The following is a 15,126-nucleotide window of genomic DNA, read 5'->3' as shown; positions in this document are numbered from 1 at the left end:
GCAGGTACCACCCCCCATTCACACGCGAGCACAAGTCGGACGGAGCTTCCCAAGTTGCGGACCTTTCCGGAGTTCTCCTCCATCATACACTTGGGCCGCCAAACGCCATCCTTATTATTAATCTCCGGTTACCTACCGTAACACTACTTTTTTTGAAATAATGCAAAAAAAAAAAAGATAAACGGGCCACCCATTAAGCCCCGCAGGTTAGCCCGTTTAATCTGTCATTTTTTCGGGTTAATTGCGCTCAAACTGTTTAGCCCGAAATTTAAATGGACTTAATTTTATAGACAAAGTCCGCTCATTTAAATGGATAAACGACCCATTTTGACAGCCCTATCTTCTTAGACATAAAAGGTTTTTTAAAAAATAAATAAAAATAAATGCTATTGTTAAAAAAATCGTTAAACTTTTGAGTTAAATTTAAAATTTGGAATAATCAAATTAATTGACTTTTTTTAATTTAAAATGGGTAAAATTTTATTAGATAAAATCAATAGTCTAGACGGACTATACTTTAAGGATTAAAAAAAAATGAAAGGCTCCAACCTAAATTCATTACATTCGAAAAAAAATAAAATAAAATGGTAAAGAATTAAGTGAAACTTCTTCTTCTGGACATGTCTTTTCGTACTTCTTCTAATATCAAACGAACTAATTTACTAGTTAACTTGGATTTGAATAAACTCGGATAAAATTAAAGGAAATTTGTAAAAATTTACTCAAATTCAGGTAATTTTTTTAAGATTACTATTTACCTTAATTATATTTTTACAGTAATAAAAATAACTCCATCCCTAAGTTTTCTCAGCTTGAAGAATATCCTAGTGTTCCATTCTAACCTGTGAGGTGTAGTAGTGCTAAAAATTCGAAGAGTGTTGGTGCCTGAATATTATGCTAACCTTGGCATGGTTTCCTTACCCTTTCTACTTAAATTGGGGACCCCCATTAGAGGCCTCAAAATATGATACCAAAGAATGCAGCTTTTGAGGACAGTGCATGATTCTAAAATAAAATACTTTCCTTTATGTGTCGTTCAAAACCATTCAAACTTTTAATGTGACTTCATGCAATACTTGAGAGAATGTTCTTTGATTAACATGTAAGGTAAAGTTCCTTAGTAATCCACATCTAAAAAAAATAAATAAATAAGTGGTTATTGTATTATTGTATTTGACTATTTGTATATACGAGTTCAATTCATGTGTTCTAACTTTTTCAAATTCAAAAGCAGCCATATATGTTACTTACTTTTTGTGGCGGTTTTGAATAAGAAATGTTTATAACGTTCATGAATATTCAAAAATCTTTGGACATATGTTATTTTTATAATTTTTTAAGGAAATGCTAATGTTGCAAGTGTGATGAGTGCATAAAGTTAGTCGCACATCAAACAAAATAAAAAAGAGTGAGGAGTTTATAAAATAAGAAACTCATTAATTATTATATCTAAAGTGAAATTCAAATTTTTAAGACATATTTAATAAAATGAATAAGTTAATTATTCAGCTAAATTAAGTTATATTTTATAATCTAACCATAATCATTTTCACAAGTTATTTTACCGATTTCTTTTGTTTTTATATTAGCCTGGTCTCATAAATACGTAATGCATATAAATAAATTAACATTAGTATAATCTTTGGTTATGAAAGAAAATTTTTTAAGCTGAAATCGCAGAACCATTCCATAAGTCTATCTGATGGAGACAAATTAATAAAAAAATCATTAAATCAACTATTAATAAAAAATATACAAATAACTTATATATATAATGATAAATTTTTGATATACATATAATATTATTTATCTCAAATAGACATAATAAAAGTAAAAAATAAGTAGACAAATAAATTCAGATAACTACTTGCACAAAATTAATAACTAAGATATTGACATATATTATATTAAATAATTTAGCCAAACATAAAAAAATATATTTTTTCTTTATTTATTTATTTTTATCTTAATGTGACTACTCACTTGCTCACTGTGTATTATGAACTTTCCAGGTTTTTTAATTTTTGTTTTTATTTTTTAGTTTTAAGTTTTAACCCAAACTCACTCCTTCTATATATATCTGCAAGTTCTTTCCTTTGATTTCGTTGAGTTCAGATTTCAAAACATGGCAACAAAGCTTGATCCATTTACTCTCCTTCTTTCTCTCTTCTTTGCATTCAACCTCGCAAGTAATTAACTTCTCTCTCTTTCTCTCATCATAGGGAAATGAAAGTGAATCAAATATTGTTGTTGTTATTTGCAGGTGGTGAATCATTCATAGGGGTTAACTATGGACAGGTGGCTGATAACCTTCCACCGCCGTCAACCACCGCCAAGCTGCTCCAATCCACCGCCATCGGAAAAGTTCGCTTGTACGGTTCCGACCCTGCTATTATCAAAGCACTCGCCAACACTGGAATTGGTGCGTTTTTAAATATTTCAAACCTTTTAAAAATAAATAAAAAAATTGACTGCAATTATTAAAACTTGACTTCTATTTTTTTTTGTGTGTTATTTATTTGCTTTTTTTTTTAAATTAAAATCTGAAATAAAATTTCATAGCTTGTGCCGTATTTAATTTCATTTCTCAGATACTTGTTTACAAATTACTTTATTAAAGAAAATATGGAACTAAATGAAGTAATTCAAAGTTAGTGTTAAAATTTTGATGGAAGTTTTGAATGGTGGTGCTTGTCCTAACTCTGCATCTTATGTTACATACACTCTTTTACAACGGCTATGTGTATATAAAATGATATTTAAAAGTTTATAGTGTTTACAAAAATGATTTCAAAAGATATTATTGATAAATAAGTTTTTAAAATAACAAAATAAGTAGAGATTAAATTTTGATGCGAATTTTTGTAAACATAATTAAAAACTTGAGACTTATTAAAAAATTGACAATGAAGTGATTTTTTTTTTGGGATTTTTACGAATGATCTAAATTTCTTTTAAAAAATAAAAAATCTAGATTTGAATTTCTTTACTCCAATTTTTTCATAAACCTTTTGAATAATTATCTAAATATTTTTTAAAAAAATGGGAGTAAATGCACAGTCATTTTGCTAGATACTAGAGTAGTTTGTAACTTATAAAAAGTAATATAATATTGTTATTTTTATGGCATTTTAAAATTTTTGAAAATTAATGTTTTATTTTTATATTTTATATCAAATTCGGTAAATTACTGATTACCGGTTAAAATTAAAAGATGAAGACTCGCATGTAGTTGTATGTGTTCTTATGAAGTTGATAGTTGAAAATAGTTAGATAATTAAATTGTCATCTAACTATTTTCTACTTACAAATTGACAAACAGACGTTTGTAACTTAGACGTTGAATTGAACATTTTGTAGGAATCGTAATTGGAGCAGCAAATGGGGACATTCCATCACTTGCATCGGATCCAAACTATGCCAAAAACTGGGTGAGCTCCAACGTTGTACCTTTCTACCCAGCCAGCAACATCATCCTCATAACGGTTGGTAACGAGATTATAACCTCAAACGATCCAAATCTCATGAACCAGATGCTCCCCGCAATTCAAAATGTCCAAAATGCCCTTAATGCCGCCAATTTAGGAGGCAAGATTAAGGTCTCAACTCTCAACTCAATCTATAGTATATTAGTATCTATACTATATGTTTTGGAAATAAAATCTTTATTAATGTGGAGAAAATTTTAGAAACAAAGAAATTTTTTATTGGTTTTAAATTTAAACAAATAAATCAATCAGTCAAATTATTGATTCTCATGTTACTTTGTTGAAATTACATTACATATTACATAAAAGTTGTCACTAATACGATTATTTTGTATTCTAACATATATTTCGTATGGTACTTAATACAGGTGTCAACGGTCCATTCAATGGCGGTCTTGAAGGACTCGGAGCCGCCGTCTGCCGGGAGGTTCCACCCGGAATACTCCACCGTTTTACAAGGATTGTTGTCGTTTAACAATGCGACGGGGTCGCCGTTTGCCATCAACCCTTACCCTTATTTTGCTTATAGAGATGATCCTGGGAGGCAAGATAACTTGGCCTTTTGCCTCTTTCAACCCAATGCTGGAAGGCTTGATCCCAACACCAATATCAAATACATGAACATGTTTGATGCTCAGGTCTCCATTGCAATTTAAAATCATATTTTGTTATATTTGACTCGTCATAGTTCATGATTAGTTCAATTCACAAATCAGTTGCCATATATTTGTTTAACTCATTTTTAATATGTATTTCGTATTCTATCATGTATTTTGAGCAGTTAACTTTGTATAAAGTTGATAACTGAAAGCAGTTAAATGACAATTTAGTCAAACCTGTCAAATCATTCAACGACTCTTAGCTATCTACTTTACATAAAGTTAACTGAGCATTCTGGGTAGGTAATTCAGTAGCTGCTTTTTGTTACATGTAACATGGTTGTTGGTTGAATGAAGGTTGATGCTGTCCGCTCTGCATTGAACTCAATGGGGTTTAAGGATGTTGAGATTGTGGTTGCGGAGACAGGTTGGCCATACAAAGGAGACAGCAGTGAGGTTGGTCCGAGTCTTGAAAACGCCAAGGCTTACAACGGCAACCTCATCGCGCACCTTAGATCCATGGTTGGGACACCATTGATGCCAGGGAAATCGGTTGACACTTACATCTTCGCATTGTATGATGAGGATTTGAAGCCAGGACCAACTTCTGAGAGATCTTTTGGTCTATTCAACCCTGATCAATCCATGATCTATGATGCTGGTCTCTCCAAACAGCAGACACAACAGAATAGCACAAGCCCTGTTGTAGCACCGGTATGACTATAACTCTCTATATGACTTTATGGTTACATATATAATTATGACATAATCTTAGTGTAAGAAAAATGTTTGTGTTTATGTGTTATTCATATCTCATCATATCAATTATCTTAGAAGAAAGTATAGAGAACCAATCTTTTAGTTTGTCAATATTAGCCCATCTTAGAAGAAAGTATTTTGATCTGAACTTCTTCATAGTTTCATGTTAAACTTTTTTCTTTTTCTTTTCTAGAGTTTGTAGTGTGTAGTAGTGTTTGACAATGTATTTCTTTAATTTGATTTGAAGAGTCCGGATGTGTCAAAATCTCCGATGACACCGGATGTACCGAACTCAAACCCTGCGTCGACACCGGCCGTGTCGTCAAACCCTCCGGTGACTCCAGCATCAACAGGGCCAAGTCCAACTCGAAACAAAGCACAATTCTCAAATGGCCATGAAGCCATTTTTTTGCAACCTTTAATGATCACACTCTCTACAGTTCTCACCTTAATGTTACTCTACTAGTAATAGCAATAGCAACAATGTTGTTTTAAGTTTTAACAATTATATATGTTAATGTCTTAAAAATTTTGGTTTGAAGACTACTCCGGATATGTCTAAGTCTCCGGCGACTCCACGGCCGCCAACAACACAAAATAAATCAACATGGTGTGTGCCGAAATCCGGTGTAACGGATGTGCAGCTACAAGCAAACTTGGACTATGCTTGTGGTCAAGGTATTGATTGTACTCCAATACAACCTGGTGGACCTTGTTTTGAACCAAATACACTTTCAAACCATGCTGCATTTGCTATGAATCTCTTCTATCAATCTGCTGGAAGGAGTCCATTGACTTGTGATTTCTCGCAGACAGCTATACTGTCCACGAATAATCCAAGTAAGTACATTCGTTCCCAATTTCCTAAGTACTATTTTTGAATCTTTGTGTTGAAAAGATTCATTTTTTCGACTCTATCTAATGGGAAAAGACTTCGTTGTTAAGTGTTCGATGTGTTCGTTCATTGTTATCTTTGACACAATACTAGGTTGTTCATCCCTTTCTATCTAAATGTTAGATTTTGGTGGTGGTATTTACAAGATGCTATATAATATGAATTGCATGAAAATGTTGTGGTAAATTATTTCTGTGTATTTTATTATAAAATATTAGTTTAATTATTCGATTGAGTGGCCCTTATAGTTTTATCAAATTTACAATTAAGTCTTTATATTTTTTCTATTTTTAATTGGATTTCTATTTCTTACATTGTTTTTAATTTTATAATTAGGTCATTCCTAGTGTAAAAAATATTTTTTTTTCCTATTAATCACATGTATTTTAGGAGAAATATTCGGTTAATTTTAACATTTTTGACATAAAAAATATCTAATTATAAAACTGAAAGCTGTATAGGAACCCAATTAAAAAGAAAAAAAATACATAGATCTAATTGAAAATTTGATTAAACTATAAAGACCAATAGAATAATTAAACCTAAAATATTTTTACATTGATCTTCAATTATACATGAAAGAAAGTTAAATTGTTTTTATTCACATATCCATGTTTAATTGGATGATTAAATATTCTTTAGATGTGTTTCCTTTTTCATTTTTTTCCCACCCTAGATTCATTGATCATCCCCCACTAAAATAGCATGCTGACTTTACAATCTTTTTTTTTTTTATTTTTGTAGGTTACAATAATTGTGTCTATGTTGGAAGGAATGCCTAACCTAAAATCAAGAAAGTAAATAAAGTATATCTTTCTTTTTTTTTTTCTCGTTTGAAGTGTTCTCTCTTAATCACTAAGGAATGGAGAGTGTGCATGCATGTATGGTGGAGGATCTTCCTCTATTTCAAGTGTAATTTTCCTTTTTTTTTTCTTGGGAAAATGTCTCTATCAAAGACCAAGTAAGCTAGTTCAGTGTTTTGTGGTGTATGTGAACTGGTGAAATCTGATTTAGTTTAATTATTATTGTTATTATTATATATATGGAGTCAAACTTGGAATCCGGGGTCCATGTATATATATTGTTTATGTACTACAAATATAAATGAAATTTTTCCTCTTTTAAACTTTGGTCATATGATCTTTTTTTTTTAAGTCTTCTATAGTTGGAATACAAATTTTATATTCTTAATAATTTGACTAATAAAACTCGATAAATTATGACTAGTTTTTTTAAATATAAGTAAGCTTCATTTTTGGATACTCAGATTTAATATCGTTAAAAATTAGGCGAACTTATCTAAACTCAATCTATATGTTGATGATATTTGTTGGTTTGGTCTAAGGCTGCATAATTGAAGAAGAATGATGTGTATTAAGTATTAACCAAGGAAATCTTTTTTTAATATCTTTTATTTTGGCTTGGATCAAAAATTAATTTGGCACGAATTTAATATTTATTTAGAATTTGTTTGGAATGTTAGAATTTACTTTAGAGTTAGATTCTTTTTTATTTTGGAACAATTAAAAGTAAATTTTATGAAATTTTTTAAAAATTTTAATTCTCATTTTTCTTCATTTGTAAATTAGTTAAAAAAAATTTGATTTTTAAATTTATTTACATATTTTTTAAATTTAAATTTTATTTTATTAATATATTATAGTCATTTTAAATAATAAAATTAAATTTCATATAAAAATAAATTTATTTTTTTTAAATAGAATTTTTTTTCTTATATTAAATGGTTTTCAAACAAGTTCTTAAAAGTTTGTCTGCATATACAAGTTAAAATTTTAACGTTTTGACACTTGCTTAATCAAAATAAGGAGCTAATTACTAAATCAATTTAATAAAGTATGATTCTTTTTATATATATAAAAAAAAAATTTCAAACTAAAGCCATGTATCTTGTTTTAATATCCTAATTAAATCACTATCATTGGAGTTATGTTATTACTTATTAGAAATCCGACATGACTCAATTGAATTTAAAACTTTTAAATTTTAAATTTTATTTAAAAAAATAAAATATGATTTTTTATTTTTAAATATTTTTTATATTTTTTTGTTTACTTATAAAATAAATAATAATAAATTATATTTTATTCTCTTAAGTAAATTCAAAATTTAGAGAATTCGTTAAAATATTATATCAAAATTTTGAAACACCTTTTTACTGCTTTTTGAGTTAAATTTATAATTTAAAGGAAAAAAATGACCCATTTCTTCGAAGTTAACTATAGACGTGGCTCAATTCCACACATACATATGTTAAAGTCCATATATAATTAGTTACCTTTTTAATGGAAAAAGAAAAGAAAAAAATACTTTTATATATTTAGATAAACTTTAAAAAAATATTTGCAACTTTCTTATAAAAACCGACTAATAATAATTCTTTTGAAAATTTCAATTTATTTTTCTTTTCAATTATATAAAAAACTTTGAAGCTAAAATAACTTTTTTCCCTTGAGAAAAAAAAAAAAAACACATGAACACATAATAATATATGTTATAAAAGTAAGTAGATATTTAAGACTATTAATTGAAGGAATTAAGGTGAGGACAAATGGAACACAACCCTTTATTGATTTGTTAGAGTTCAACATTTTCTGTTACATGGTTCTCCGAGTATCCCTCTAAGGAAGTGAGTGACCAAATTGATGATCATGAATCATATGATCATCCATGATTCCCCCTAATTAATAATTCTTCATGAAAAGAGAAAAAGAGACAACATCAACAACAACAATTGGGAATCAAAGAAAAAACATCATGGCTGCAAGCAGAGATCTTGAGCTTTTGATCCCTGTCTCAACCATTTCTGATCAAAATGGAGGCTTTAAATCTTCTTCTAATAATTCATCACCAGGCCCTATTACTCCCACCCCACATCATCATCACACTGGCCAAGAGGTTCGTCAAATTATATATATTTTTTCTTTTTAATTTCTATCATTTTTCCTCCATTGTAATATGTCCTGTTTGATTTACATTATTACAAAGAAAAAAAAAATTATTGTGTTCACGAAATTGCCTTTTACGTTCAAAGATTTGTGTGTACTTTAAGTTTCTATAAGAAAAAAATATTCAGTTTAGCCTTTAAATTTAAGGTCGGATTTAATTTGATTCTTAAAATTTTGATAGAGTCAAATTGAACTTCAAAATTTACAATCATAACTCACATCAATCCTTGAGTTAATATCCGTTGACGATGATACATTTATTTATGTAATTAAGATTTATTAGAGTTTTAGAAATTTAATTATTTTTCTCAGCACAAAATTTCCAAATGGACGTCTTGGTGAGGATGTTGAGAAGCCAATCAAGTTTTTAGGAGGTCTAATAAGTGTTAGTCACATAAAATTTAGGCAAAAAATTCAAATTTTAACAAGTTAACATACAAAATCAACAAATTATTCACGAAAATCAGCTCAGGAGCTAACGTAAGTTACTATTATAAAATTTGGAGGTTGAATTGAGTCAATTATAACTTTAAAAATCAATTTAAATTCGACTTCAAATTTCAGAGATCAAATCGAATATTAACATGTTCTCTTAGATAACTAGGATTTCGCCCAAACAAAATGATATTATATTTTGATTTCATAATCATTTAGACGAAAAAACATAAGTGTCACTACTTCAAATAAAACCCTGCTTGTTCCAATAGTAATTATGTTAATTATTGTACATACATATCATATATCTTGTTAATTTGCCTTGATGCAGTGAAATGAATTTGAATTTCTTTGGTTATTTAATAATTCAGGCGTTTCTAAAAGTAATTCGCAGCTGGGCATCAAAGAAGTTCATGACAGGATGGTATGCTTTACTTTATCTAATAACTTCTATGTTCTTTTTTTTTTGGGATTCACAAATATTGTTGAGATGGTTCTATTTTGTTACATATATTCACACAGTGTCTCAAACAAAATACTATGTAATTTTGCAGTGTAATCCTTTTTCCAATCGCTATAACATTCTACATCACTTGGGGTTTTATCCACTTTGTGGATAGTTTCTTCTCCCCTATATTTAATCATCTAGGGATCAATATTTTTGGTAAGTTCGTTCTTAATTATCAACTCACTCTTATAGTATTATTATTAAGTTAATGTACACTTGTCTTTATGTGCAGTTGATCGTTAAAAATTGTTAAATAATTTGACAAATTTTGTTAAATTATAATTTAACAATTCTCAATAATTACCTTGACATGAAGCCAATTACATGTGAATATTCACCTTATTAGTTTCATTTTTTTTATTGCTCAAGTATTTGTTATTTGTGTATGTGCTTGGTTATATTGCTTTGATATTATATAGGGTAAAGTATAATTTTTATATTTGAAGTTTGGTAAAAATTTTAAAAATATCTGTAAATTTATTTTTGTTTTAATGTTGTTGTAAAAGTTTTTTATTTGCATTAAATATACTTTCGACGACTAAATTTTTAAAAATTTTAAGACCAATCTAACAATAATGCATAAAAATATGCTTGATTTGCTTGTATTGAGGGTTGTTCTTATGAAATTGTTATTGAATTAGTCTTAAATTTTTTGAAAAATTAACCATTAGGGATATATTTGATGCAAATCGAAAACTTTTGGGACGAAATTGAAACAAAATAAACTTAGGAGTATTTTTAAATTTTTTATCAAATTTTAGGGACAAAAAATATATTTTATCCTGTTATATATTATAATTAAGAAAAATTGCAATGATATTCTCTAAGATTAGTGTCTCATGTAATATCATGTTATCACCACGTCTTTGCAAAATTAGGTCATAGTTTCATTTGATAAACCAACAATATGTTACCTTTGTTGAATTAAAATAGTAATAATAAATAGTACAATAAATTTCTAAAAAAAAACTTTTAGAATTTATTATATATTTAGTAACTAATTTTGATTAGTGGAGCGTAGAATTTTAATAGAAAAAAATCATAAGTATATAAAATAATTATTCAGATAAAAATATTTTTATATAAAGATAATATATAGTAAAAAATCGTTAGATAATTTAACATGTTTAATTCGACTATTTAACACAATACTTGTCAATATTTTAGACATTATTTTCATATAAAGTCATATGAGTAATTAGATTTATAGATTAATGTATATGAATACTAACAACTTGTCCCATAAAATGAAGTGAGAAACATATGGGGTTGTGCCATCTAGGAACTTGGGGTTTCAACTTTAAGAATTCATGTGATCATAGTCCTAATATAATAAGAAGTAGTACAGAATTTGCAAGACTAATATGGTTTTGATTAATAAACCAATGACAGGTCTGGGATTTGCAACCTCAATCACATTCATATTCTTGGTTGGAATATTCATGTCATCATGGTTGGGAACTTCAGTTCTAACCCTTGGAGAATGGTTCATCAAAAAAATGCCTCTTGTAAGCTATATATATGCTGCCTCCAAGCAAATTAGTGTAGCAATTTCACCAGGTACAATCATTTTCACGTAAAGTTGATAATTAAAAGCCGTTAGATAATAATTTTTAATTAATAATTTTACATAAAAATATCTTCATATATAAGTTTTTATTTTTGTCTAAAAAGGTGTATAATAATTAGAAACAAGATTGTTGTAATTATGAACAGATCAAAACTCAAATGCATTCAAGGAAGTGGCATTGATAAGGCACCCACGTGTTGGAGAGTATGCATTGGCATTCATAACATCATCGGTAGTGTTGAGAACAAACAGAGATGAACAAGAGCTTCTATGTGTTTATGTTCCAACCAACCACTTATATTTGGGTGACATTCTTCTCATGAACCCTAATGATGTTCTAAGGCCCAATTTGTCTGTCCGAGAAGGCATAGGTACAATTTATTTTCTTTGGAGAAATTATCTTCCCTAAACAATTTGTTAAATATGTCACTAAGTATATAGTAAAATAAGCTTAATTCGCTCTCTAATCGAATTGTCAAACTCATCAAAAGTCAAGTAGAGTTGACATTTTAAGTCAACTAAATTCGCTTTAAATTTGAGTTTTGGTAAGATAGATTGGTTACTTGGATTGTCTTTTTTTTTTAACCGAAATTTTTAAAAAAATATATAAAAGAACATATATTAAAAAAATACTGATTATATTAAGTCTTTGATAATTATTATTAATTTTTTTAAAAAATACAAATAATCAAATCATTAAAAGAAATAAAAAATTTAAGCATGTGTTATATGTCAGATTTATACTTAAAAGCAAAAAATAAATTTGGATTCTCTAAATTTTAAATATATATTTTAAAATTATTATTATTATATAAAACTCATAATACACATCTTCCTAAATGGTTATGAGGGAAAAAAAAAGCATTGAAGGACTAATTCATCTTCTCCCAAAAAAAAGTTCTAAAATAATGCCCATTGGAAACAAAAATTCTGGGGATTTGGGGATATTTAGGTGTTGTGGATCTTCACAAAAATATATATTGATGGAGATTTTAAATGTGATTATGAAGGATACTTTTCTCCATAGGAAAAAAATTATTATTTCTTTCTAAAAGATCATTCACAAACCCTAAAAAATAACATATAAAGATGTTATGCTTCTATCATATATCTAAGGTTATGTGAATTATGATAGAAAAATATATTAATCTCCAAAAATGCATCTATATATAATTTTATTTCTATATTTGATTGATAGAACTTTTTGATTAATTATGATGTGATCATGGTTTTTAACGTGCACAATTTTTAATCTTAATGTATGTGATACAGAAATTGTTATATCTGGTGGGATGTCAATTCCTCAATTATTGACGACAGTGGATGTTGATCAAAGCAAATTAGCAACAAGAATACCAACCTTTGCAGCATCACAAGTATAACTAACTATACTACCCAAAGTATATATTCATCTCTTTAACTTTAGTTTAATGGCATTTGCCCCTTGACCTAAGCAAATAGAATCTTTTTTTTTGTCTTGTTCTAGAGGATATCCTTTAATTATATTTTATTACTTAACCTAAATTTGTGGTTAACAAAATTGGAGAGAATGTAATACTTTAGTTCCAAAATCTCAATTGGAAGAGTTTATTTAGTAGGCTCTTCTTCTATGGTGAGTAGGGTAGAAAAAAAGGAACACAAGTAGACCCAACAAAAGATATGACTCTTTTGGAGTGAGATAGTATCTAATTAAGAGATTAATTAATTTTAGATCAATAATTTTTTAGTTATGCTTAAGATTAGGTTATATATATATAATTTAATTTTGTTGCACTGTTAGTATAAAGTGATTTTACACGTGTATTAAATTATGTAACATAAGCAAAAATAACTATTTTTGACATTAATTACATGAATGATTATCTAAAAAAATGAACGTAATTGCACGACTATATAAATATTTTACGCCACTAATATATCAAAATTAAAGTCATATGGTTTTTTTATTCGGTTTAAATAAAAACGAATGAATACAAAAGTAAAATAAAAAAGGTTTAATTATTCTATTAGTTTTTATAGTTTCGCGAAATTTTTAATTAGATCTCTATACTATTTTTTTAATTGGGTTTTTACACTGTTTTTTTTTTTTCAATTATGCCCCTTTTGGCAGTAATTGACTTAGTTTTATAGGGACTACCCAACTAAAAAAAAAAAAAATTGGTGTAGAGACCCAAATAAAAGAAAAAATGTAGGAACCAATTTAAAAAAAATTGATGCAAGAACTCAATTGAAAGAAAAAAAATTACAAAGACCTAATTAAAAATTTTACGAAATTATAAGAACCAACAAACTAATTAAACCAATAAAAAATGATAAATTAAATCGATCCATTCAATTTTACTTTATTTTTTTCCTTTCAATTTGGATCGAAATGATAAATACTCATTGTTACATACATCACATTTTAATTTTATATATTGAGACATCTCAACAATGGAATGGATATAACTCCATTATTTTACTACTAAATTATCTTAACAAGAAAGTAGAATAATTTGTTCCCTTGACTCTATTTTAATTTATTCCGTTTCATTTCGTTTTCTATTTTATTGTATATTTTCTGTTCATCATCAATTTAAATATTTTATTTTATCAGTTTGTTCACTTTAGTGGAGTCATACTAAGAATATACATATAGAAAAATACGAAGTATTTTACATGGTCAATTAAAAAAAAAGAAATAAAAATAGTGGATGTGATTACTTACATTATTTCTTATTGGCTTAGCTTTGACAGAAGACTATGACACTAAATTTATTTGTGAAAAAAAGGGTAAAATTGTTGTATCTATTCTTGATTCTAAAAGAACATTGAAACATTGTTTTTCTAAGCAAATTTTGGTTGGCGTCTCATGCATTCTAAGGGAGGTTTGTCCCCTCAATTATTTTTTTTTAATTCTCATTTTTCTAAGCAAATTTAGTCCAATTTATTTTTTTTCCTTATCTCTTAATCATGACATTCTAAACAATGGTTTTTTGCCAATGCATTTTTGTTTATATAACATAAAAAAAAAACTAAAAATAATAAAAAATAACAAATTTAAATTGAATTTTTATTTAAATTATAAAATATGAATTTTTTCATCTAATATTTTATAATATTATTTTCACATAAACACGTATTTAAATATTTTTTTTTTGTGAAGATATAAGAAGTAGGTGATTTCAAATAAAAATCCAATTGAGGGAGTGAGATATTTAATCTAAAAAATTGATTATTCATGTTGTGGGTCTCACGTCTATTAAGTGTTAATAAGCGATAAGATCTAATTGTAATGCTTGACTATCATAATTAGATTTTTCAATTGAGATGATTCACTATTGAGTTGTATATTTATTGAAAAAAAAAAACTTACGTTCATTATTAATTAATAAAAATAAGAGTGATATGTCATAATCAAAATTAAAAAATATAACACGTTATTTCTTCAAAAAAAGTATAATAATTCTAAATTGGTATGTTAAATTAATACAAATTAAAATTCTTGATCCAATTGAGCATACATGAGATCATAGGCAGTTCACATAAATTCACCCTCAAAAACATTGACTTAATAATCTCATTATATTCAAACTATAATAGGAGTTAGTTTAGTGGAACGAACCAAAACCAAGTCTATGATAGATTTAATACTCACTTTAGGAATAAAAGATTTAAAATTTTTCATCTATTTTTTATTTATTAAAATATGAGTGAATATCTTTTTCGATATTTAACTATTTGTTTTTTTGTTATACGAAAATTCTAATATATTTCTAATCATTCAATTAATTGATCTAATCAATCCTTAATTATTTAAGCAATTGATTTAAGATATTTTTATACTATTTAAATTAATTACTTAAATAATTTGAGATTAGATAAAAATGATTAAATTGTAAAAGACTGTTTTATCTTTTGAATAGG

General features: G+C 27.3%; 2 protein-coding genes across 3 annotated transcripts; both read left to right on the top strand.

The window, feature by feature from the left end:
* The first annotated feature begins 1,859 nt into the window (after positions 1 to 1,859).
* On the top strand, positions 1,860 to 6,867 carry LOC112697957 (glucan endo-1,3-beta-glucosidase 7-like). 2 transcript variants are annotated; one of them, XR_003151356.3, is made up of 7 exons: positions 1,860 to 2,189; positions 2,264 to 2,422; positions 3,361 to 3,599; positions 3,857 to 4,126; positions 4,445 to 4,801; positions 5,094 to 5,686; positions 6,486 to 6,867. XR_003151356.3 is itself a non-coding variant. In XM_025751364.3 (7 exons), the coding sequence occupies exons 1-7, from the start codon at positions 2,126 to 2,128 to the stop codon at positions 6,521 to 6,523; spliced, it is 1,425 nt and encodes a 474-aa protein (XP_025607149.1). In that variant the 5' UTR covers positions 1,996 to 2,125; the 3' UTR covers positions 6,524 to 6,867. The 2 variants fall into 2 exon arrangements, 1 of the variants encoding a protein (XP_025607149.1); XM_025751364.3 differs by having other exon boundaries at positions 1,996 to 2,189; positions 5,389 to 5,686.
* Positions 6,868 to 7,792: 925 nt separating this feature from the next.
* Positions 7,793 to 12,936, top strand: LOC112697956 (protein LIKE COV 1-like). Its single transcript, XM_025751363.3, has 6 exons — positions 7,793 to 8,657; positions 9,514 to 9,566; positions 9,697 to 9,806; positions 11,043 to 11,210; positions 11,367 to 11,591; positions 12,493 to 12,936. The coding sequence occupies exons 1-6, from the start codon at positions 8,457 to 8,459 to the stop codon at positions 12,600 to 12,602; spliced, it is 867 nt and encodes a 288-aa protein (XP_025607148.1). The 5' UTR covers positions 7,793 to 8,456; the 3' UTR covers positions 12,603 to 12,936.
* The last annotated feature ends 2,190 nt before the right edge of the window (positions 12,937 to 15,126 follow it).

The sequence above is a fragment of the Arachis hypogaea genome, chromosome 6, assembly GCF_003086295.3.
Source record: "Arachis hypogaea cultivar Tifrunner chromosome 6, arahy.Tifrunner.gnm2.J5K5, whole genome shotgun sequence".
Taxonomy (NCBI): Eukaryota; Viridiplantae; Streptophyta; class Magnoliopsida; order Fabales; family Fabaceae; genus Arachis; species Arachis hypogaea.
Note: the sequence above shows the minus strand (reverse complement) of the source record. Positions and strands in the feature narration are given on the sequence as shown.

Bases quoted from the DNA above. Each gene is read 5' to 3' on its own strand.
- LOC112697957 (XM_025751364.3), top strand. From the start codon at position 2,126: ATGGCAACAAAGCTTGATCCATTTACTCTCCTTCTTTCTCTCTTCTTT. The intron at 2,190-2,263 runs GTAATTAACTTC...TGTTATTTGCAG, and splicing joins CTTTGCATTCAACCTCGCAA to GTGGTGAATCATTCATAGGG. The intron at 2,423-3,360 runs GTGCGTTTTTAA...AACATTTTGTAG, and splicing joins ACTCGCCAACACTGGAATTG to GAATCGTAATTGGAGCAGCA.
- LOC112697956 (XM_025751363.3), top strand. From the start codon at position 8,457: ATGAAAAGAGAAAAAGAGACAACATCAACAACAACAATTGGGAATCAA. The intron at 8,658-9,513 runs GTTCGTCAAATT...TTAATAATTCAG, and splicing joins ATCATCACACTGGCCAAGAG to GCGTTTCTAAAAGTAATTCG. The intron at 11,592-12,492 runs GTACAATTTATT...TATGTGATACAG, and splicing joins GTCTGTCCGAGAAGGCATAG to AAATTGTTATATCTGGTGGG.